The sequence below is a fragment of the Chrysemys picta genome, chromosome 3 (assembly GCF_011386835.1).
Source record: "Chrysemys picta bellii isolate R12L10 chromosome 3, ASM1138683v2, whole genome shotgun sequence".
NCBI classification, from domain to species: Eukaryota; Metazoa; Chordata; order Testudines; family Emydidae; genus Chrysemys; species Chrysemys picta.
The window spans coordinates 69,075,015-69,100,100 of record NC_088793.1 but is presented as its reverse complement, the minus strand read 5'-3'; the positions used below and the strand labels follow the sequence as shown (position 1 = coordinate 69,100,100).

Below are 25,086 nucleotides of genomic sequence, written 5' to 3'. Positions count from 1 at the left end.
GATGAGGTTCAACAAGGACAAGTGCAGAGTCCTGCACTTAGGACGGAAGAATCCTATGCACTGCTGCAGACTAGGGACCGAATGGCTAGGTAGCAGTTCTGCAGAAAAGGACCTAGGGGTCACAGTGGACGAGAAGCTGGATATGAGTCAACAGTGTGCTCTTGTTGCCAAGAAGGCTAATGGCATTTTGGGCTGTATAATTAGGGGCCTTGCCAGCAGATCGAGGAACGTGATCGTTCCCCTTTATTCGACATTGGTGAGGCCTCATCTGGAGTACTGTGTCCAGTTTTGGGCCCCACGCTACAAGAAGGATGTGGAAATATTGGAAAGAGTCCAGCGGAGAGCAACAAAAATGATTAGGGATCTGGAGCACATGACTTATGAGGAGAGGCTGAGGGAACTGGGATTGTTTAGTCTCCAGAAGAGAAGAATGAGGGGGTATTTGATAGCTGCTTTCAACTACCTGAGGGGGGGGTCCAAAGAGGATGGAGCTCGGCTGTTCTCAGTGGTGGCAGATGACAGAACAAGGAGCAATGGTCTCAAGTTGCAGTGGGGGAGGTCTAGGTTGGATATTAGGAAACACTATTTCACTAGGAGGGTGGTGAAGCACTGGAATGCTTTACCTAGGGAGGTGGTGGAATCTCCTTCCTTGGAGGTTTTTAAGGCCCGGCTTGACAAAGCCCTGGCTGGGATGATTTAGTTGGGAATTGGTCCTGCTTTGAGCAGGGGATTGGACTAGATGACCTCCTGAGGTCCCTTCCAACCCTGATATTCTATGATTCTATGATTCACTAGAGCCATATGTGGGTGTATCTGGTTTAGGAGACAGGAAACTGAGTTTTGACTGCCAGAATTTCCTACGTATCATTTTGTCAAGGAATGAAAGGGCAGAGGTTTAAGCCATTAAACCTAGTGGATTTCCTAAGATCCAGAGAGCTCTTAGATGATCCATGGAATCCCTATGCAACCTCAAAGCCACTCTGCTGGTGCAATGCTGCCACAAACTAACTGTCTCACAGATGTGCAGTAAGGAAGGGGAGCCTGGATGATAAAAACTGCTTTAAGAAGTGTTAACTCTCAGTTGGACATCCTCAGAGTCTGCAGGAAGAATATAACAAAGAGCAGCAGTTCCTGGTCCTAACCCTAAAATCCTCAAAACCAATGACCCAGTAGAGCTCCACCAGAGGAGAATTCAGCACAGTTCCCTGGGATAGGAGGAGCATGTAGAAGAGCTGGCACTTCTCTCTTCAGTAACCCCTGTCCAGGATTCACTTCGCTTTCACTACTTCAAATATTGCCTTTAATCTTTTTTTTTTTAACTAAGAAAAAGTGTATTTTTTCTTGTTCACTGGAAAGTGGCTGAATGGATTTTCCTCACGCTTCAAAAAAGTGTCTTCAGGCTAATATCAAAAGTTGCACCTCAAAAGTTTTTGAGACAGGAGGTTATTATAATGGAAGTTGAGGTGTAATCTTAACTTTACTATTTGTAGGAGAGAATATGAATATATCCTGCCTAAGCTTGGTGCATTAATTAATATGTAATGATTATTTTTCCTTTACCTACAGGGACTCATGTTTAATGCGGTGAACAGAAATTGATTTATTTTTCAGCATTACCTACTGGAAGTACTGATCTGCACTTGCAGTAAATCTCACACCGATCCCGTCTTTTCATTCCTTGTCATTATCTGTTGCTTCCTTTTTTGTATCCCTGTGTTCAAGTCGCTTTCTGAATGGCAGGATAAAATCTGCTTGTCCTGGGGTCAGCTTAGGAAACGTAATATCAATGTAGTTTTGAAAAGATTGTCTTATTTCTTCTATTTCAGCTTCCAGGTTGTCTTTCCAAGCTGTCATGCTTCCCAGCTGTTGGGTAAGAATCTGTACTTGAGCTTCTGTCTCTCTCAGGCTGGTCGTCACTTCTCCATATATGGCCTGATGTGCTACCTCTGCTTCTTTGAGCTGTTTTTCAGCCTCCTCTTGATTCTCTTTTTGAGTGATGTCCAAGGCAACACTCATTTCATAATATTTTTCTTTTTTTAATTGATCCAGGTTCTTCTGATGTATTTCGTTAGCCAATATCCCAGCTTCCTGGAGTTGCTCTGTGTACTTTCTGTTAAAAAGTTAATTGATCTGTAAAGTAACTTTGATAGGTTTAATATATTATGAATGATTATTAAAGATTACTTAAAGTTTATTCACTGTACAATTATAAAGTTTCTGATTTTGTTTCAAATATAAGTGAAGTTATAACATGAAGTAAAATTATTACAGGACTAAAACAAGATATCAGAAAGACTGTAGGGCCAGATCCTCTGATACTGTAAATCAGCATAGCTCCACTGCCTTAAATGGAACTATACTGATTTATACCAGTGGAAGCTCAGTTCCAATATGTATGCCAAATGGTATTATTTTAATGGTGCATGTGTCAAGGTGAAAAGTGTTACAATACTTAAAATAAATGTAAAATTAAACAAATAAGGTGTGTGGGGGGCTGGGAGGGAAGAGCATGAAGAATCAGTTTGGTATTCTGTATTTTAACTTTAAATAATTTTTTTATAGTGCTGTCCCAAATTGGAATGTTTTCGTGAATTGGGGCTAAACATTGATTTGTAGCCTGGAAATGTACTTCTAATTTTTGTTTAAGTTTTATCAAACACATCTGTGTTCAGTACAACTACTAAAATAAGACAAGAAAAAGTATAAAATATATATATAACAGTGCCCAAACACAGTGAATGCAATTCAGCAAAGCTGGCTCAGGGAAGTATAAAGAGTATCCCCATGGTACGCTCAGCGTCAGCCAAGTCCATTGTGCCAAAGGGGAAATTCTCCCAGTTGTTCCACTTTGCGGAGGAGTTTTAATTTTCACCAGGTCCCATAGGAACTCAGCTGACAGGAGAATCAGAAGATACCAGCTAAGATGATGTAGTAGTCTGTGGAAAAAAGGACTGCAGGACTGGGCCCTGTTTTCATTGTGAGAATGAAAACATTACATAATGTCAACTCAGTGTGGCCTCAACAACATGCTTTTCTATTCTGAAAAATGCCTGTTTAAAAAGGGAACATTCTTACCCAACAGATCTGCTCTCTGTGAGTTTTTAGAATTACTTCTGACATTAGTGACAAAAGTAAATCTTACTACTCTCTAATCTTATGGGAGAGGGAGCAGGATATTAAGTATCCAACACTGTTAACCATAATTAACTAAATTCCACTTGTAGAGCCAGCCGTTGCCCTCAGTTTAACCTGTAAAATCCCATTCCATTTAAATGAAGACAATGGGTTTTTGTACAGTGTAAGTGAGGGCAGAATTTGACCTGCTAAATCTTTATTTGTGGTGATGACACATAAAGAACAAAGCTTGACTTTCAAGTCCCAGGTTAAGTTTGTGGTGCTGGCAATTAGAAAAAAAAATTGTTGCTTCTACCCTAAGTAAATTTGATGTGAAATTGTGAAATGCAATAAGCCTGAAAGCCCACAATGCTAATTTCAGTCACTTTTCAGAGTGAAGTCACCTTTTGAATTTCAGGTATTAAATATTTTTAAAATATATTGATCTGTTTCTTGAAAGTCGGGAATGATCAACCTTGATGTACTCAAGTCTTGTTTCTTTAGTTACATGTTTCAGTATATTTTGTATGAATTCCATAGGTAGAATTCTAGTTAGGATATCAGTGCTTAGAAGATGAAGATGGGGTGCCACAGAAAACCCTTAGGATATTTTGCTTATTGTTGGTGTATGCATTTTTGCTTATTGTTATAAAAATGGATGAACAGTTAAACTTTAGAAAATGGCAAGAATACTTTTGCTGCTTGGCCATTGCTTGGGATGCTGTCTGCCTCTCCTGTCTTCTGGCGTCAGCTACAGCGTGCATCTTTTCCAAAGCACACTCCATCAGGATGCGCTGAAGTTTGTGAGCCATGCGCTGCTCTGCAGCTTCAGATTCCCTCTTCAGCTCATCTTCCAGGTACCGCTGCATCTCTCTCTTCGTTTTTTTCACTGCTTCCTTTAGAAACATTTAAATAGTGAATAAAAATGTATTGTTCAATCCCCGTTTTTAAAGAAAAAACAAGCTCAGAGGAAGAACAGCATTTCAATAGATCATTAAAGGAAAATGACAGTGACTTGTTATGCCTTAGATTAGGGGTGGTCACTGGTCAGAGTTAGGTCAGCAGGTCAAATGCAGCCTGTGGTCACCCTTAGTTTAATACAGAGGTGTAGACTGCAGGTCTACTAGCCAAATCTTCATAATGAAGATAAGGACAGCGGAAATCTGTGATCATTGAAATCAGATGTGGCCCTTGTTGCCAGTGTAGCCTTTTGCTGGTCAAAGTTTTTGTGTCCTTGCCTCTTTAACAGCTCCCTAAATAATTACAGGTAAGAATCTATATATTAAAAATAAAATGTCAGAGCTAGTTTTAGAAAACTGTAAATATTTCAAGTATCAGAGGGGTAGCCGTGTTAGTCTGAATCTGTAAAAAGCAACAGAGGGTCCTGTGGCACCTTTGAGACTAACAGAAGTACTGGGAGCATAAGCCTTGCATCTGAAGAAGTGAGGTTCTTACCCACGAAAGCTTATGCTCCCAGTACTTCTGTTAGTCTCAAAGGTGCCACAGGACCCTCTGTTGCTTTTTGTAAATATTTCAGTATCTCTATGATGGTGAAGGTGTTGGTGTCGCCCAGTGAGAGGTGCCATTTTATTACAACATACTACTGTATGTATAGAATTTAGTATAATGAGTTGGACCATCCCCTTCATAGGCACGGACCCCCAACCCTGCGGAGAGGTCTTCTCAAGATTCAATGAAAGGGGAGGAGGGAGGAAATGAGATGACTCTGACTGATTCATATCTATCTCCTCCCCACGTTCAAAGGGTGACAGTGGTACAGCTGCATTTTTTGCATTCTCTGTGCACAGATCTCAGGGAAATGATTGGGCTCAGAGTATAGGAACAAAGTTCATAATAATAGAAATCACAACAAAAGGTAGGAAACTTTCAGACTTGTTGTAAAGTCAAATTTGTGCTTACGCTAACAGTAGTTAAATAGCTGTAATGCTTTTATGTTTATTAGCTGATGCTGGAATTCAGATTTACCCAATGAAAAACAATCAGTACCTCACCACACACATTTTCCCTTCCATATGTATTGCCACATATGCAAACACAGATTTTGTACTAAACCCTTCCCGTAGCTCCCCAAACACTCACTTCATGTCTTTGTCCTCAAAAGACTGCAGTAATGGACCCTCCTCCATATTCCCCAAGCCCCTAATTCAGATCACCCTCTTACTTGCAACCCTATTCCAGCTCCCAAGAGTCCCCATTATCCATCTAGATCCTCCTGTGAGCCTCTCTCTCAACTACACAAAGCAAACAACTCCGGTTCTTCTTAACCTCCCACTAAAACCCAGACCTTGTTCTATGCCTCCATTCTCTGGCATATTAGGGTTCTCTATCTTAGTCCTTCTCTATGTTTTCCAGTGCCATTACTCTATGCCTTTTCTGCCTAAGACACAAGAATGTCCTCCAGTGCTTCCTGAACTCCCACTGCAGCTCAAGACTACTCCCCCTCCTCACAAGGGCCAGGGCAGAGTCTTGCTTGATGACAGGGTTTTTTGGAGAGGTGGACAAGGTGGCTGAGCACTGTATGCGTCAGAATGTTCAACACCCTCCCCTCACAAAGCAAAACATTGATAATTCTGGTAAGAAAAGGCATGGAAGTACTAAGCAGATTGGATGGGCAGGGGATGGAATCAAATGTGGCCCATTTCAGGGAACTCAGGAAATCACAGACACTCTCATTAGAGGCCATATCACATCCAGCCAAAGACTGACATTCTATCAAGGTACATCCAGTTAGCCTATAGCCTCACCATTTTCACAAAGAATAAACTTGATTCGTTCATTTGGAGGAACCACTAATGGAGGCAAGGCAATCTGAATGCACTATCATGAGTTCAGATGGATGGTTCTTTGGAGTATCTCTGATGAAGGACAAGTAAAGCTTTGAGGTGTTTGTTGTAGTTCTTGTGCACACTTACATAAAATCCTTGCACTGAAGACAACTGTATTCTGTAGTCTCATGTACACTGGCAGTTTGACCATTGCTGACAACAGTTACCAGCACTGGCATCTGCTGTATAGGTGCTGAAAACTGTTTAACCATTACTCTAGAGAGAACAGAGCATTTCAGCATCGTTCCAAAAAGTGTTTTTGAGGTTGCTGGTGCTGAAAAACTGTTTTGTCCCAGCTACATTAACTCTTAAAACATTTTCAGCACCCATTCAGTGGGACCTGCTACTGTCAGCCATTGCTGTCAGTCAGTTTGCTTAAACAGGGCTTAAATGAATCCCTGGTCATATACTCTCCTCTCCAATTTTCTGCCCATCTGGTTCAAAACCCACAGGTTATTGTTAAACAACTGTTAGGTTAACCCCAAAAAAGCAAACAAATTTCCAAACTTAAAATACTTTATAACCACGTGGAAAATATCTTCCCTTTGTTGTAGTTTATCTCCTTTCTTGTGGTTTATATGCTGAGCAGCATGTCTTGTGTCCAGGGTTTGATATGATTTTTGTATTTGCAACCATTTTGTTGGTGCAAACAGCACATATTAATGTCCTTATATACCCAAGTCCACAACAATCCTTAATAAAACTTGAGGCTAGTGAGTGAACTGTGATACATCAGGAATCCTGAGATTCCGCAACCTATAGTGGATGCTATAAGAGCTGAAGACAAAGCTTTCTTGGGAGCCAGCCCAAAACTGGAGTGAACTCCAACAGGAACAAAGGACCATCACAGACCTCACCATGTTCCGTTCAGTGCAAGACATATTCTTTTGACCTTCCTTCTCTAACATCAACACACAACAAAACACTCCACTGCACATACTGGGGAGAGAATGTGACACAGATGATGGTCCCGTTGCTTAATGCACTATTGGAAAGCCCTCAGATACTTCAGTGATATAAAAACCTATAGAATAGAATAAAATGGTGTAGAAGCTTAATTGCTGTTTGTAGTTTTCTTCCTTTGTATTTATATTTGTGTTTGCATCTTTTATCAGATATTCCAGCATGCACGTTAAGCATGTTGTTGAGTCTATACAATAAAACATAATTTGCACGCTTAGTTTAGAGGTGTATGTATAGATAGATAGATAGACTTACAGTAGTATACTTCTAATTATTTTTATTTTTTAAATTTAGGCTCCAGTTCAGCAAACCATTTAAACACCTGCTTAGCTTTGGTATTAAAGGAATTTAAGAATGTGCTGAAAGTTAATCCCATCTTTAACTGCTGTGCTGAATAGAAATTGTCCTAAGCAGGTGCTTAAAGTTAAGCATGTGCTCAAGCAGTTTGCTGAACTGGGGCCTTACAGGTCATCTGTCACAAAACAACTAAGTTTCATACAATAAAAAGGAAAGTATAGAATGCTAAAAACCAATCAGAAAGAACTAGCTAATCCAAGTATCTGACCAGACAGAACCATAAGGAAAAATGCAGTGATTCTCAAGGCAAGCTACCCCATCAAACAACAGGACTCAATTCCCAACTGATACAAAATGATAGCAGTGTACAAGCACAAATAGAACATCTTTAAACATATAGTATGACAATGTATTGTTGAGAAGTGATTCAATTCCATAGTTGGACATTTATACAGTAAAATATTTGGTATATTAAAAATGGAAGCAAGTGACTCCAAACCTGTAGTTCTTTTTCATGCTTTTTTTTTAGGTCTTCTAAAAAACTGTTGTGTTCGGCTCTTGCCTGATCAAGGGCTTGTTCCACTGCATCTTCTTTTTCCACTTTAGCCTTAAAAAATAATCATAGCCGACTGCAGTTAGCTAAAGATCTGTTTACATGGTATTCTGACTTGGATCAGAGATTATTGTAATCAATAGCTTTATTGTTTTTCATTTAAAAATTAGAGACAGATAAATCTATATAGAAATGATAACATACGTGGTGTTTTGGGCTATTTGCTAACATTGTTACATTGATCTTTGGAAAATTGCCGGTACTGTAATCAATATTAAAAAGTGGGCATTTGCTAACACTGTACCATACAATGGCATTGAGATACCACAGTTTTGTTACCTATTGTAAGCATAGTGGGCAACTCTGGATCTCACATAGCACTGTGTGGAAAAGGATTGGCAAATGTTGATATTTTAGTAGTGATCACTGTGTTTCAAAGACAAATTTTGATGTAAAATTTGTTTAAATTCTTCATAATGTTAAAAATGTGCCTTGTTCTGAGATTAGATTTGACAAGTTGGTCAAGTGACTGATAAAATAATGTCAGTTGACTGTTCAGTTCACTGCTTATTGTTTGACCATGGTCAAAGATTGTCAAATATTCCAGCAAGAATACCTTGATATAGGCGGAGGCTGACATTTTTGATTGTATCATGGTGCCATCAGTTAGCAAATTTACTTAAAGGTCTTAATCACTCATTTTACTACATGCTAATGCCACCTGTTGGGGAAAAGATGAACTAAATGAAAGTGAGCATCTTGATTGGCTGGTATCTTCTAGAACAAATATTGTTTGTATGTATATCTTTAGTTGTATACCAGGCCATCAATGTACATGGTGGCTTACAAAACACATTAAACAAATTAAAAGACACAGTCCCTGCCCCAAAGAGCTTGCAATCTAAACTGACTAGACAAACATATAGAAATTAACTCAGAAGGGAGTAGGAGTGAGAGAGGAGGGTTTACAGTCATTAAACCTCCTCCCCCGACACAAAGAGAAAACATGGACAGCCATTAAATTACCTGAAGAGGTGGCCTCCTGCCTACCTAGCATAAGTGCATTTAAAAATGATTTTTTTCTTTTATGGTTGCTATGTGTTTGTTTTATTTCTGTTTAATTTCATTTTTATTTTCTTTTATTCAGTCTTGAATACCGTTCACATTTAAGTGCTAACCTAACATCGCTGAACTTCATTGTGTTTTGCATTTTTTCTGAGTTAAAATAACTCAGTTAAGTAATTTGTTTTTTTTTTAAAGTAGGCATAAGTATCTAAGGCTAAGCTTATTGGAGACCATAAAGTCTTACTCTTTTCTGTTACTGTTGTATTAAATTAATGCTTTAAAATATTTTACCACTTTTGACATTATTTGACAAAATTTGACCAGTAAGTTGACCGGTTATTTTGGGATGGTCAAATGCCTAAGTTAGTTGAGCTTGATAACTAGAGGATCATATTCATGTGCAAATTTGTGCATACAGAACCTGCTCTTGCTTACATTGGAGTCAATGGGAGTTCTGCTATTCATTGTGTGCTGGATTTGGTACTTATGCAACAACAACTGTAGAATTATTGTTGTCTGTTACATAAACAAGCATTGATAATTGGCTAAAAATAAATGTAGTATTAAAAAAATATTTAACCTCTGTAGACTGCGTGTTCTTTCCAGTATTTCTAGATTTAAAGTAAAAAATGAACTGGCAGATGAAGATGAACTGATATTAACTATCAGTTCAAACATAGATGGCACCTGACTCTTGCTTTTGGGAGTGGCTGGGAGTGAGCGCCAGGAGCTCCTGAGAAGTAGGAGGGGGCCACCAGTGCCCGGATCATGGCCCCACCCCCTGTTCTGCCCCGAGGTCCCGCCCCTGCTCAGTCTCCTCCCCATGAGGCTGCTCCTGCACTGGGGGTGCTGGAACAATTTGCACAGCAGGGGTGCTGAGAGCCATTGAACCAAACTGTAAACCCTTCATATAATGGAAAACATTTCAAGCCATGGAGTGTGGCAGCACCCCACACACACACTCTTAGTTCCAGCACCTATGGCCTACACGCCACCTCTGCCCTGAGGTCCCGCTCCTGCTTGGCCTCTTCCCCTGAGGTTCTGCCTCCACTCTGCCTCTTCCCACCCCTGCTCCACCTCTGCCCCCTCCCCAAGGCCCCCTGCCTGCCTGCACTTACTCCTCTGCGCCCCCTCCCTTGAGGCCCCCTGCCTGCTGCATGTTCCTCTCTGTCCCCTCTCACGAGGCCCCCTGCCTGCCCACCGCTTGTTTCTGCCCTCTCCCCCAAACCCCTGCCTGCCACTCACTCCTCTCTGCCCCCTCCTTCGACGCTCCCCTGCCCACTGCTTGCTCCTTTCTGCCTCCTCCTGCCTTAAGGGCGAGCGATGGGGCGAGAGGGGGTGCAGAGGAGTGAGCAGAGGGTGGGGCCTTGGGGGAAGAGGTGGAGTGGGGGCGGGAAGAGGAGGGGCGGGGGCGAGGCCATGGGGGAAGAGGCCAAGCAGGGCAGGGCCTCTGGGCAGAGCATGGGCGGGGCCATGGTCTGGGCACCGGTGGCCCTCCATTTCTCAGGAACTTCCAGCAACAGCGCTCCAAAGGCGCCGGGTGGGCATGCCTCCAAAGAGAGGTGTACCGCATCGGACATTTTTTGGCCCGTTTCGGGAGGCTTAGCTCTCCAAGCCTCTGATACCTGCCGCCCATGAGCTCAAAGGAATTTATCCACGATTTGCATGCTACAACGCAGATTCCATAATTATAAATGTTAAATTCAATGATAGTAGTGTAACTTAATTTACCTGAAACCATAGTTCGGCTTTAATTTTTTCAATCCGTTCTTTTACTTCTAATTCCTTTTTTTCACATTGTTCTTGTTGAAGATCTGCCCCGAGCTCTATGTATATTCAACAGAAATGGATCATGTACAACATGTTACAAGTATAAAGAAATTAAACTGTCTCCTGCCCATTTGCTTGATTTGATATTTTAAAAAAAATAAAAAAGATACACAATGTGAATCCTCACTGCAGACAGTATTTATAATGTAAATATTGTTAATACAGTGTCTTAAGAGAATGCACTGCTTTAAAAACAAGGACTCTGCTCAAGGAGCATACAGTCTAGGGACCTGATCTTATGAGGTGCTGTGGACCCACAATTCCATTGATTGATGGCTATTTGGTGACCTATATCAAACAAATTTAGTGGTCTTAGTCTATTTCCTAGCAAACAAATGTTGACTTCACCCAGTCTACCACAACAGCTGACACTAATTCTCTCCATTGTTAGCCCACACAGTAGAAATAAGTGCTGAGTAGGCATCTGGACTAAACTGCCATCTCAATCCAGAAGTTAATCTCTTCAAAACAGAATTAAGGCACATTGATGGGGCAGTTTGGAGAGTCGACACTGTCACTACAAATGTTGTATCCATTTTGTGGATAATAGAGGCTGCCAACTCCAGGGTTGTCTAGCTCGGTACCTTTCAACAGCATCAAGTTTACTATAGCCATGCTAATTTGGAACTATGTGTATCAATATGTGCACCAAGGGTAACAACCACTCTACCAGAAGAACACATATAGGCCAAATCCACTCAAGCCACATCTACACTATGGGGATTATAGGGACATAGCTATGGTACCATAGCTATGCTGGCATAACCCCACAGTGTAGACATAGCCTACAGTGAGGGGCAGGTGATTCTGTCACTGTAGAAATACCACCTCACCAAGCAACGTTGGATAGATCAACAAAAGCATTCTTCCATTGACCTAGCTGCGTCTCCACCGGGGATTAAATTGGCATAGCTATGGTGCTCGGGTGGGGAGTGGAGGTTGATTTTTCACATCCCTGAGCACTACAGCTATGTTGACCTAAATTTTAAATGTAGATCAGACCTTAGGTTTTTTTTTTCTTTTCCCTGCCTATTATCAAACCTGGGACTGTTGATGTCTTAAAAGAAGTAGTATGTGAGTACATAGTTTAGTAACGTATGGTTAATAAGAAATCATACTTATGATGTAATTTGTAGTTTCTGACTACTTTGGTGCAACTATTCTCCATGAATTGAATTTCACACAAGATACCATTTTTTATACTGAGAATACCGAGTTTTGAAAATTATCTTATCTTTTTCTTGCCTATGTGGGGAAAAGCCCAAAAGGGGCTACATGTCTGATATACTACGCTATAAAGAGTAGTATAGTGTACTGAAACTTGCTATAAGGAGGCACATTTTCATGACTGGCACATACATTAGGCATATAGTTGCGCTAAACTAGCTGCGATAATAATTCTGTTAATAAGCTTCACATAAATATGAGTGTGAATCTATGAAGGCAGTATATACAAAGAACATGAGTGAATGACAAGTAACTGGTTTAGAGAGAGACGGAGTGGGTGAGGTAATATCTTTTATTGGACCAACTTCTGTTGGTGAGAGAGACAAGCTTTCAAGCTTACATGCTCTTCTTCAGGTCTGTGAAATATACTGTCACAGCTAAATACAAGATGGAACAGATGGTTTAGCATAAGTAGTTAACACATATTTCAAGGGACAATTCAAAGTGAAATGGCCCGTTAACACACCTTCAGTCATCAGGTAGGGGAGGGACCGGGGAAGGAAGTGGGTGGAGGCAGTTGGGAGGGGGGTTGTTAGTGGGTTACAGATTGTTGTAATAAGCCAAAAAATCCAGTGTTTCTATTCAGTCCATGATTTTTATTGTCTAGCAAAGTTATGAATTTAAACTCCCAGGCTCATCTTTTGAAAGTATTGTGCATGTTTCCTTTGAGGATGATAGGTCAGATATAGAATGATTGCTTTGTGAAAAGTGTTCACCCACAGGTGATATGGTGTTTTTGGCTTTTATCATTTTTCTGTGTTACTTCATTTGAGAGCATAGTGATTGTCTGGTTTCACCATATAGCTGTTATTGGGACATTTACTGTACTGGATGAGGTACAGCACATGTTGTCATAAGCATGTGTAAGAACCCATGGATCTTGAATGGTGCGTTGTGTGGGGTGTTGATCATTGCATCAGTGGAGGTATGTCTGCAGGTTTTGCATCTGTTGTTCTGGTAGAGTCTGATGCCACTTTGAGTTGGTGTATCCTGGTCTGTGGGGAGGTTGATTCTGATGGTAAGCTTGGAGAGGTTGGGGAGTTGTTCAAAGGCCAGAAGAGGCGGGTTCTGGAAAGATTTATTTCAGGATGGGGTCCCCCTAGAGTATGGGTTGTAGATGTTTGATGATACTCCATAGGGGTTCCAGTGTGAAGTGGTAGGTGACAACTAGGGGTGTTTTAGGGTGGTCAGAGGGGGGAGGATGTGAGTGATGAGGAAATGCCTGATCTTCCAGTTAGTCAGAGTGCAGGTGACCTGGCAGCTACTGCAGCATCCATACCTCCATCTCAAATGGATGTAACCATGCACATTCCTGAAGAAAAGTGCAGATCAGAGAAGAGTGTGGTGGAGGTGCAAGAAACAGCTGCTGCTGAGTTTAGTTCCTTAAGTCTAGATGATCCAGGACTGCGGACCCACTTGAGCAGTAGCCTGAGGGACTTCCTTGTACTGCATGAGCCACAGCAAGTGAAAAACTTCATATTCCCCAAAGACAATGAAAACAGAAGTTTTCCATCCAACACATTACTAGCGTGAAATTCCCAATCGTGACAAAGTGGAGAGGCCAGGGCTTATGTACGCAAAAACCCAAAATGCTGCATACTGTTTTTGTTGCAAACTCTTCCAGTCTAATTTTCCAGCCACATTGGGTTCTACAGGAACAAAGGACTGGAAAAATCTGGCTATTAATCTGGCATGCCATGAGACGGCAGCAAATCACCAGAGAGCATTCCAGAGCTGGAAAGACCTTGAGATGAGACTAAGTTTAAAGGCCACCCTAGATGATCAGCATCAAGAGAAGATTGCATCAGAGTCTCTTTACTGGCAAAATGTTCTGAAAAGGCTCATTGCCATTGTGAGAATGCTTGCTACCCAAAACCTAGCACTGCGTGGCACTTCAGATCAGCTGTATGTGCCAAACAATGGAAACTTCCTTAAAATTGTGGAGCTGATGGCTGAGTTTGATGCTGTACTCCAGGAGCATCTAAGAAGAGTCGCCGCCCAAGAAATGTACACACACCACTACCTTGGAAAAACAATTCAAAATGAGATCATACAGTTACTGGCAACAAAAGTCAAACAGAAGATTGTGGCAGATCTGAAGTCTGTTATTCTGGACTGCACACCTGACATCAGCCATATGGAACAAATGACTTTAATGGTGAGTTTGGTAACAACAACAGAACCTAGTGAAAATGTCCCTGCAATAGTGACAGTCAGAGAGCATTTTCTAGAGTTTATTGACATTGATGATACTACAGGAGCTGGTATGACAAATGTGCTTCTTAAAAAGCTGGAAGATGCGGGAATTGCGATAGCTGACATGAGAGGTCAGGACTACGATAATGGTGCCAACATAAGAGGAAAGAACAGAGGAGTGCAGACACGGATTCGAGAGTTAAACCCTCAAGCTTTTTTTGTCCCATGCAGTTCTCATTCATTGAACTTGGTGGTCAGTGATGCAGCATCAGCTTCTAGTGAGGCTGCTGAATTTTTTAATGTAATTCAAAGCATCTATGTATTTTTCTCTGCATCAACTCATTGATGGCAAATTTTGAAGCAACATCTGGGAACATCCTCTTTGACACTGAAACCACTGAGTGCCACACGATGGGAAAGTTGAGTGGAGGCGATAAAGCCTATCAAGCACCAAATTGGGAAGATAGATGATACCATAGTTGCCATTATGGAGGATAATGCTATGACAGGAACTGTTCGTGGGAGAACAGTGGCAGAGGGAAATGGAATCACCAGAAACTTACATAACTTCAAATTTCGGTGTGGCTTAGTGTTGTGGCATGACATACTGTTTGAAATAAATATTGTAAGCAAGAGACTCCAAGGTGTTGACCTTGATATATCTGGAGCAATGGAACAACTGGACAAAGCAAAGTCATACCTACAGTCTTACTGGTCAGATGAAGCATTTCAAAACGTTCTGAAGAGTGCACAGAAGTTGGCAGAGAAACTTCACACTGAAGCTATTTTCCCACCCATTCAAGAATACAAGAGTCACCGAAGAAGAAGACATTTTGATTATGAGGCATGGGATAATCCCATAAGAGACCCCAAACAACCATTCAAAGTTGAATTCTTTAACCAGGTGCTAGATTGTGCAATACAGTCAGTTGAAGAACGTTTCTTGCAGCTCAAGGAACACAGCAGTATGTTTGGGATGTTGTATGATATTCCAAAACTCCTCACTATACTTGAAGAAGACCTACTCCAGCAATGCAGGGCACTAGAGACAGTGTTGACACATGATGACATGCGCGATATTGATGCAAATGATTTAGGTGATGAACTGAAAGCCCTTTCAAGATACATGTCAGCAGGATCAACTCCAAAGGCTGTTCTGGAATACATGTGCACAAATAAGATGACCACCCTCTTTCCAAATGCTTTTGTTGCTCTGTGCATACTTCTAACACTTCCTGTAACAGCTGCCAGTGGAGAAAGCAGCTTCTCCAAGCTGAAGTTAATAAAAATACACTTACACTCCACAATGACACAGGAGAGGCTGGTTGGCCTTGCAACCATCTCAATAGAGCATGAGCTGGCCCAGACTGTGGACCTTCAGGAAGCAGTTCAAATCTTTGCAACCAAGAAAGCACAGAAAGCACCACTTTGATTATTCAAACAGATAAAAATGCCAGTGTTTACTTTGCAGACAAGAAAAGTTACATTTGCTGTTCAGGCGTTCGAAAGTTAAGTGTTACTTAAAATTTTTGAACAAGGCATTTTAAGTTGTTAGTTCTCCTTTATTGGGGTAGGTAGCAGAGCAGTACCATGAGAGGAGTAGGACAGGAAGAAGGCAGAATTGAAATATTTCAAGGTTTTGGCCCAAATGAGGGGGCAAGGGGGCGTCATTTGAGCTCCCCGTCTCTGGTGCCAAAATGTTGTGGACCGGCCCTGCTTCTGGGTCTTCTACAGCCCTGAGCACACTGTTGATGCTTCAAATGTATTTTGAAAAGCAGCTATCCCAGGCTCTACAAGCTATTGAATAATGACTGAAACCTCTTTGGTGACTTACATTATCGAACATAGGCAGTGTGACTCACCATACTAATATCACTGATCAAAGATCCCTGCAATAGTTAGGTATAGAAATTCTTACTTTATTGATTTACCTCAGACTCTTGCTATTAACATACTAATACTACCATACATTTTCTTTCAATTTTTAAGTTATAATTGCAGTATAATAGAAAATCTGGCTATGACTAGAGATAGTTTATACAGTAAAAGCTTTGTTATCCAGCATGTTGGGAAAATGGGGGCTGCTGTTAGTCAAAAATTCCGGTTAACTAAGAGTTATACTTACCAATGGAATACCAATTTTCAAAGAGTTAAAAAACAATAAAATGAATAAAGTATAAAATAGTATACAGGTACTCACCAATCCAGTAGTAGTACTGCAGTGCAGAGTGGTTGGTTTCTTGAAGCACTTAGGTGTATACAGGTAAAGTTTTCTATACAGTAGGTTACCTTATGACATTACATATCACTATGGGCAGCGCATGGCGTACACCCAGAGCACTAAAAATACACTGAACACTAAAACTATACTGAACATAATTTAATCTTTCTTTGATGATTCAGAAGGCATTTCAGGACCTTGCAGTGCCTCAGGGTCATCATTATCAACATCAATTATCATTGTAGATGTAAAAGGTGTAGGAGATTGGACTGAATCTTGGAAGCTGCTTTTTTGAATAAATCCCTGATATCAGCTTGTTTAATTTTCTTCAGCCTCTTTTGCATAAAAGTAGATGCAGAATGTGCCATTGCATAACCTCCTGGGCAGTATAAATCCCCCCCACCCCAGGATATGCAAACCTGACTTACGCAAATCCGCACTTACGGAAAGAGTTCCGTAAGCTAGAAATAGGAGGGTTTTTTTTGTTTTGGGTTTTTTGAGTAATGGTCGGGTATATGTTTCCAACTTACGCAAAATTCAAGTTACACAAGGCGTTCTGGAACAGAATGCTTGCGTAAGTCGGGGAGCGTCTGTATAACATGGCTGCCTTTCTGCAAATGTAATTATTGTAACAAAAGCTGAAGCAGCCTTTCCCCAAGTTATTTTTTCCTCTTCACTAAAATCTTTTTCACTGTCTTTATGAGTGTCTTCACTGTCTTTATCAGTGTCTTTATGAGTGTCACCTTCAACCCAGTCTTCTATCTCACTTACATGAAGTTTGTTGGTTGGGTGTGAAGAAGGAGTATCCTTCACCATTTCAAGAATTTGTGCTAATGTATTTTTTCTAACTTTTACTTTGAAGCCTTCAAATTCATCTTCATCAGAAGACACTTCTGCAAACATAACACTAGACCACAATTTTATCTAAGCTCTTTAATGTTTCACTTTTAACAGAATTCCAGGCACAAGCAACATTAAAAATTGCATCTTTTATGTTATAACGAGATTGAAAGTCCTGTATAGTGCCTTCAGGATTGATCAGCTTTCTCAGGAAATCTCTGTAATAACATTTCATATTCTGGATAATGCCCTGGTCCATAGGTTAAATCAATGCAGTAACGTTAGCAGGCAGGAAGATGGTAAAAATATTACCAGACGCTAACTCCGTTTCTTGTGGGTGAGTTCTACAATTGTCGAGCAATAGAATAGCTTTGCTATCTTCAGGTAAACCTATTTTTCTAAAATGTTCTTTCACTGCAGGTACAAAAATATGATGAAACCAATCATTAAAAAATTCTTTGTCCATCCATGAATTACCTTGTACTTTGTAAACAACAAGTAAATGTGCAACACCTTTGAAAGCTCTAGGACGATTATATTTTCCAATCACCAAAAGTTTTATTCTATGCGAGCCTGCAGCATTAGCACATGTAAGAAGGGTTAGTCTGTCTTTATTGTGCTAAAAAACAGCAGCACTAAATTCACTTGCACCTGCTAGGGTAGAATTTGGCAAATATCGCCAAAATAGGCCAGTTTCTTCAGCATTATAAATTTGTTCAGGGGATAGATCATGTTCAGCAATTAAATTTCTAAAAAATTCACAATATTTTTCTGCACTTCATAGTCAGCTGATTTTTGTTCACCGGATACATCTAGCTTTCTAATACCGCGATGAAGTTTAAAACACAAACGCCATCCTTCAGAAAATGCACATGGCTCAGTTAATTGCATTTGCTTATAAAAATCTTTTGCCTTTCAACGAGCATTGGGCCGGAGATAGGAGCACCCTCCCATAGTTTCAATGAAAACCATTCATATAAAACACTGTCTAGCTGCTCTAATTTAGGTGCATGCAGAGTATAGAGTTGTTCAACAGCTTTATTTGACTCACAACTAGCAAAAATTTGAGCAATTGTCCTTTCTGAGCCTTGATGTCGTATATCATGGACAAGTCAAAATTGTACTCTTGTATCAAAACATTCCTGTTCTTGCCCTTTTCAAGACATGTTCAAATATCTATTTTCTATTTTAATGTCAACACAACTGTCTTACGCTTCTCTCCTTTGCTTTTCGCTGGTATTTTGGATACCATAATGGTAGGGTGGCATTGATATTTTGCAATAAACACAGGACTATACCCTGAGTAATAAACCAACCAATCACAATGGTGGATACAAACAGAAAGAACAGCATTTGGCTCTTCTTGGCTAACTCGAGCATAGTCCGGCTGCTCTTAGAAATACTTGGGTCCCGAATAGCTTCGGCATCGGTCCCCGTTACTAGATTGAAGACTTGTATTGGGAGATATCAGAAATGCTGGTTTCTAGAGCTTTCCAGCTGGTAGAGTGCCAGATAACACAGCTTTTACTGTATAAGTATGCCAGAGTCCTGTCAGGAACTGTTGTTTCAGGGGCTTGTTTAGGCCCTGTACACAGTTCTGGTAGTAAAGTGTTTAACTGTTTTTTGAAGAGCTGTACCCAGCAAAGTTGTAACGTTGTTGTGGCTACAGTCATTACACAGTTTTCTCTAGCATGATTTCTATTTCTCTCTTGTCTTTTTAGGGCTTGATCTAAAGTCTATTGATGTCAAGGGAGAAATTCCTGTGGACTTTGTACTGAACCCTTGTAGAGTGACAAACTAAGGCCCAGATCCTGAAACAGGAAATGACTTCAGTTTTGTATTGTAACTTTGCCTTACTAAAGAGTTTTAAAAAAATCTTTGTCAAGCCCAGTTCTTCTCAATCCTTTTAAGCCTTACTTACAACTATTTTTAAATATGCTCATACCTAGCTCTCTTTTTTTGCTTCATTGTGAGCAAATCTTTAATAATTTGAGAAGAATAATTATTTGATCTGTAGTATTTGTACATATTCATGAATAAGTACACGTATCTATCTCTGACCAACCAGGAAAGGCCATTGGAAGAAGATGTGAAAGTCAAGAATAGAGGCATGTATAAGCATTTTGGATATCCCCAACTGGAGAATTACAAATGAAGCATTCAGGAAACCAACTTACCTAATATATCCCGATGCGTGTAATACCGTGTTTTGTAAGGCTTATATTCCCGAATCCGTTCAAAAGTAGCAGGTGTAGGTGGTGGTGGTATTATTTTTGAGCATACAGCACAACAAACAAAGGAGCTCAAATCTGGATTCCTAATCATGGTTGTATAAAATATTCCAGGTAGTTACTAAAATGTCCAAACTGCCCTAATCCTTGCAGACAAAATGCTTACTGTTACAGAAAACATGCAGTCCAGTTAAAAGATAAAATCATTCACCATTAGGATGATGTCTAAAACATTTGCCTGCAGGTTAAGCACAAGTGGTGAGGAGCTCAATAACATAATGTGGACTGATGATGGAAGAGGATTTATTAACTGACCTCTTACAGCCTTAAACCAACCTCATACCTAGCAACTGTTACTAGGCAGGACAAGATTTGCTCACAAAAGAATTTGTAGATACCAGGTAGTGTTAAGCAGCATCTCATCAATCTTTTGGTTTTATTACTTAAGGCATGGCAACAATTTCTCTCAAATCCAAGCACTTCAAAGGGATTTTAAAAGTATTTAGCAATGGCTACTGTTTCAAATGTTTTGTATCAGTATTTTCTGTTGAAGAGGAGAATGATTCATGGGTGGCATGGGGTATCAAAAAGTCTCCACTCAGAAAACCATTGTGGCTTATTTTTGTCAAGGTAGGAATTTTCTTGTAAACTTTGTTACCACTGTTGAAAAGGAAATCTACAGAAACAGGACACAACTAAACATTATGGGTGCTGTTTGTTTATCCCCAGTTCACATAAGTGAAGCTGTGCTTGAGAGGTTTGAGTTCTCCCTTTTGGTCACTGATGTAACTGTATGCGGTATTTGCAGGAATCAGACATTTACACCAACAATTGTCAGCCATGTTTCTGTACTGTCAATTAATGTACTGTATGCATCTTTGCACTCATGCTGTTTTCTGCACTTTATGTATATCATCTATGTATTATTTAGGCCTGGTCTACACTAGGCGTTTATGTCGAAGTTAGCGCCGTTAAATCGAATTAACCCTGCACCCGTCCACACTGCGATGCTATTTAGTTCGACATAGAGGTCTCTTTAATTCGACTTCTGTACTCCTCCCCGACGAGGGGAGTAGCGCTAAATTCGACATGGCCATGTCGAATTAGGCTAGGTGTGGATGGAAATCGACGCTAATAGCTCCGGGAGCTATCCCACAGTGCACCACTCTGTTGACGCTCTGGACAGCAGTGCGAGCTCGGATGCTCTGACCAGCCACACAGGAAAAGCCCCGGGAAAATTTGAATTTGAATTCCTTTTCCTGTCTGGCCAGTTTGAATCTCATTTCCTGTCTGGACATCGTGGCGAGCACAGCAGCACTGGCAACGATGCAGAGCTCTCCAGCAGTGATGGCCATGCAGTCTGTGAATAGAAAGAGAGCCCCAGCATGGACTGATCGTGAAGTCTTGGATCTCATCGCTGTGTGGGGCGATGAGTCCGTGCTTTCCGAGCTGCGATCCAAAAGAAGGAATGCAAAGATCTACGAGAAGATCTCTAAAGACATGGCAGAGAGAGGATACAGCCGGGATGCAACGCAGTGCCGCGTGAAAATCAAGGAGCTGAGACAAGGCTACCAGAAGACCAAAGAGGCAAACGGACGCTCCGGATCCCATCCCCAGACATCCCGTTTCTACGAGGCACTGCATTCCATCCTCGGTGCTGCCGCCACCACTACCCCACCAGTGACCGTGGACTCTGAGGATGGGATACTGTCCACGGCCGGTTCCTCAGACATGTTAGGGGACGGGGAAGATGAGGAAGGAGATGAGGAGGGCGAGGCAGTTGGCAGCTCTCACAACGCTGATTTCCCCGACAGCCAGGATCTCTTCATCACCCTTACAGAGATCCCCTACGAAGCGTCCCCAGCCATTACCCCGGACACAGAATCTGGTGAAGGATCAGCCAGTAAGTGTTGTAAACATCTAAACATTTATTTTTAACAAAACAGGAATATTAACAATTAAAAGAATGGGTTGTTCATGATTAGTGTGCCCTAGGCGCTTAACGGTTTAGTAAGGGGCAGTGCAAGTTTTGAAAAGAAATCTAGCAATGTCCGGTTTTCAGTGATTGTCCTGCACAAGCCGCTCTACTGTGTATTCCCTGCTACTGCAGCTACAGTAAAATGCGGTCTATATGTGCGGGGATAGAGCAGTAATCCTCCTGGGACATCTCGATGAAGCTCTCCTGGAGGTAACTTGAAAGCCGTTGCATGAGGTTCTTGGGGAGAGCGGCCTTATTGGGTCCTCCGAAGTACGACACGTTGCCGCGCCACGAGATTATCAGGTACTCGGGGATCATTGCTCTGCACAGCAGGGCGGCATACGGCCCTGGTCTTTGGAGGCTTTCCCGGAGCATTCTCTCTTTGTCGCTCTCGGAGATCCTCATCAGGGTGATGTCGGCCATGGTGACCTGCTTTTAATTAGGTAGGGGAATGTTAGTGTTGGGACTGCTTTCCCGTTCCTTTACAGAACTGTCACCGCTGGTTTGCAGCCACGCGGTGGAGGCGGGAGAGGGGCAGCCGAAAGGGATCGTTCCCGGGGACAGCCGCGAGGGGGTGGGACAGGGGCAGAGTTCCCGCTTGCCGGATTGCTGGCAGCAGGGACTGACATTGATTTAAATGTGAAATGAGGCCAGTGGTAATATAAAAGTTTTAAACTGCCACAAGTGTACGGCTTACCATGTCTGCCTGCAACAGAAATTCCGTTGTGCTGCCTCGCTTCTCAAATGTGCTGTTCAAGACCCCAGGCACAGAATGCGAAGGCCGAGAATTCGACCTTGTGCTGAGTGCGCATGTGAAAGGTGCTGTGCATGGTCTTGTTCACAGAGAAAGACTATGTTCTTTGTTCACAACTACATTTATCTTTCAGAGGAATTCACTCCCTTTTTCCCATTTCCACAGCCCCGTCTGCGACTGTCTCACAACCTAGCCTGGAATCACACTCCCAGAGGCTAGCGCGGATTAGGCGTAGGAAGAAGAGGACACAGGAGGACATGTTCTCTGAGCTTATGGCCTCTTCCCAAGCCCAGGCAGCACAGCAGACCCAGTGGCGGGAGAACTTGACCCGAATGCACCAAGCCAACATGGATCGGGAGGAGAGGTGGCGGCAGGAAGACCAGCAGGCGACTCTAACGCTGCTTGGACTACTGAGGGAGCAAACGGACACACTCCGGCGCCTTGTGGATGTTCTGCAGGAACGGAGGCAGGAGGACAGAGCCCCGCTGCAGTCCATCTCTAACCGCCCTCCCCCGCCACCAAGTCCCATACCCACCTCACCCAAAGTGCAAAGAAGGAGAGGCGGCAGAGTCCCTGCTAACTCTCACTCCACCCCTGCAGAGAGCTCTAGTAGCAGAAGGCTCTCATTTCCCAAAATTTGAAAAGTTCTTTCCTTCCCGCCTGACACAAGCCCACGTCCAAGTTTCACCTCCCAATGCCATGTGTAGTTGATAATAAAAAATTCGTTTCTGTTAACTACTGTTTCAATCATGTTCTTTTGGAGGAGGAGGGGAAAGGGGGTTGGAAATTGGACAGGACAGTCTCCTTTGGCAGGGTACATAGTCGGGGGCAGGCACAGCAGCAGGGCACATACACAGTGCAGTGATGCAGTGACTAGTTGCCCCGGTTAGTCTGGGAGGTTGTTTTGATGTAATGTTGGGGGGGGTGGGTTGCTCTGTGACTTTGTGGCGGGGGAGGGCAGTTACAGATCTTAAGCGCCGGTCCTTAGACAGGATCACAGAGCCACACAGCATGGGATCTGTAACCGTCCTCCCCCTGCCACAAAGTCAAATAGACCTCCCATACACACAGTCCCGATCAGGAGGGGTGACAGGCTCCGTTGAAACAAGCATCCCACCGCAGCGGAGCCTGTCAATCCTTGAGTTTAGAAGCTGCATTCGCATCACAACACTAGACCCGCCCCGCACCACAGTCTGCGTCCCAGTTTTAAAAAATTCCCGCTAAAACAGTATTAAAGAAAACGGTGTGCTTTAACAAAGTAGAACTATTTTTATTTCGACACGTGTGTTGGAGGGGGGGTGAAGGGGGTATGTAACTGGATAGGATAGTCAACATTACCTGGGTAAAGAAACGGGGGCAGGTTTAGCTTCTCAGTACACAAACTATAAAATCACAGGTTACCCTGCTCACTCAGGAACTTTGCTTTCAAAGCCTCCCGGATGCACAGCGCTTCCCGCTGGTCTCTTCTAATCGCCCGGCTGTCTGGCTGTGAGTAATCACCAGCCAGGCTATTTTCCTCAACCTCCCACCCCGCCATAAAGGTCTCCCCCTTGCTCTCACAGAGATTGTGGAGCACACAGCAAGCTGCTATAACAATGGGGATATTGGTTTCGCTGAGATCACAGCGAGTCAGTAAGCTTCTCCATCTCCCCTTGAGACGGCCAAAAGCACACTCCACCACCATTCTGCACTTGCTCAGCCGGTAGTTGAAGAGTTCTTTTTCAGTGTCCAGGGCGCCAGTATAGGGCTTCATGAGCCAGGGCATTAGCGGGTAGGCTGGGTCCCCGAGGATGACTATAGGCATCTCCACATCCCCAACAGTTATTTTGTGGTCCGGGAAGTAAATACCTTGTTGCAGCCGTCTAAACAGACCAGAGTTCCTGAAAACACGAGCGTCATGAACCTTGCCCGGCCATCCCACGTAGATGTTGGTAAAACGTCCCCTGTGGTCCACCAGTGCTTGCAGCACCATGGAAAAGTATCCCTTTCGGTTAATGTACTGGGTGGCCTGGTGGTCCGGTGCCAGGATAGGGATGTGAGTTCCATCTATGGCCCCACCGCAGTTTGGGAATCCCATCGCTGCGAAGCCATCTATGATCGCCTCCACGTTTCCCAGGGTCACTACCTTTGGCAGCAGTACATCAACGATTGCCTTCGCTACTTGCATCACAACAACCCCCACGGTAGATTTGCCCACCCCAAACTGGTTCGCGACTGACCGGTAGCTGTCTGGCGTTGCAAGCTTCCACAGGGCTATGGCCACTCGCTTCTGTACACTCAGTGCAGCTCGCAACCGGGTGTCACTGCGCTTCAGGGCAGGGGACAGCAACTCACAAAGTTCCAGGAAAGTTCCCTTCCGCATGCGAAAGTTTCGCAGCCACTGGGATTCATCCCAGACCTGCAGCACTATGCGGTCCCACCACTCAGTGCTTGTTTCCCGTGCCCAGAATCGCCGTTCCACGGCATCAACATGACCCATTGCCACTGTGATGTCCTCGGCGCTGGGTCGCCTGCTTTCTGACAGGTCTGTGCTACTCTCAGACTTCAGGACATCACCGCGGTGCCGTAGCCTCCTTGCCTGACTTTTCTGCATCTGCCTCAGGGAAACCTTTATGATAAGCTGCGAGACGTTGAGAGCGGCCACAACTGCAGCGATGGTCGCAGCGGGCTCCATGCTCGGAGTACAGTGGCGTCCGCGCTGTCAATGACTGGAAAAGCGCGCGAACTGTTTTCCCGCCGGCGCTTTCAGGGAGGGAGGGCGGGAGTGATGGACGGATGACGACAGTTTCCCAAAAGCACCCTCGACTCATTTTGTTACCCAGAAGGCATTGCCGGCTACACCCAGAATTCCAATGGGCAGAGGGGACTGCGGGAACTGTGGGATAGCTGACCACAGTGCACCGCTTCGAATGTCGACGCTATCACCGTTAGTGTGGACGCACAAAGTCGAATTACTGTCCTTAGTGTGGAC

General features: G+C 42.8%; 2 protein-coding genes across 2 annotated transcripts; one reads left to right on the top strand and one right to left on the bottom strand.

Moving 5' to 3' along the window:
* Positions 1-491: 491 nt before the first annotated feature.
* C3H6orf163 (chromosome 3 C6orf163 homolog) lies at positions 492-20,155 on the bottom strand. Its single transcript, XM_042857568.2, has 5 exons — positions 19,330-20,155; positions 10,570-10,664; positions 7,720-7,827; positions 3,808-4,010; positions 492-2,110 (listed from the first exon to the last, which is right to left on the bottom strand). Exons 1-5 carry the CDS (start codon positions 19,475-19,477, stop codon positions 1,672-1,674), a joined length of 993 nt encoding a protein of 330 aa, XP_042713502.2. The 5' UTR covers positions 19,478-20,155; the 3' UTR covers positions 492-1,671.
* Positions 20,156-20,287: 132 nt separating this feature from the next.
* On the top strand, positions 20,288-22,850 carry LOC135982268 (uncharacterized). The gene is made up of 2 exons (XM_065588196.1): positions 20,288-21,286; positions 22,281-22,850. Exons 1-2 carry the CDS (start codon positions 20,710-20,712, stop codon positions 22,754-22,756), a joined length of 1,053 nt encoding a protein of 350 aa, XP_065444268.1. The 5' UTR covers positions 20,288-20,709; the 3' UTR covers positions 22,757-22,850.
* The last annotated feature ends 2,236 nt before the right edge of the window (positions 22,851-25,086 follow it).

Excerpts from the sequence above, each read along its gene's own strand:
- LOC135982268 (XM_065588196.1), top strand. The coding sequence starts at position 20,710 with ATGCAGAGCTCTCCAGCAGTGATGGCCATGCAGTCTGTGAATAGAAAG. Across the intron at positions 21,287-22,280 it reads ATCTGGTGAAGGATCAGCCA|CCCCGTCTGCGACTGTCTCA; the intron begins GTAAGTGTTGTA and ends CCATTTCCACAG.
- C3H6orf163 (XM_042857568.2), bottom strand. The coding sequence starts at position 19,477 with ATGATTAGGAATCCAGATTTGAGCTCCTTTGTTTGTTGTGCTGTATGC. Across the intron at positions 10,665-19,329 it reads CACGCATCGGGATATATTAG|AGCTCGGGGCAGATCTTCAA; the intron begins GTAAGTTGGTTT and ends GAATATACATAG. Across the intron at positions 2,111-3,807 it reads GCAATGGCCAAGCAGCAAAA|AAAGTACACAGAGCAACTCC; the intron begins GTATTCTTGCCA and ends ACTTTTTAACAG.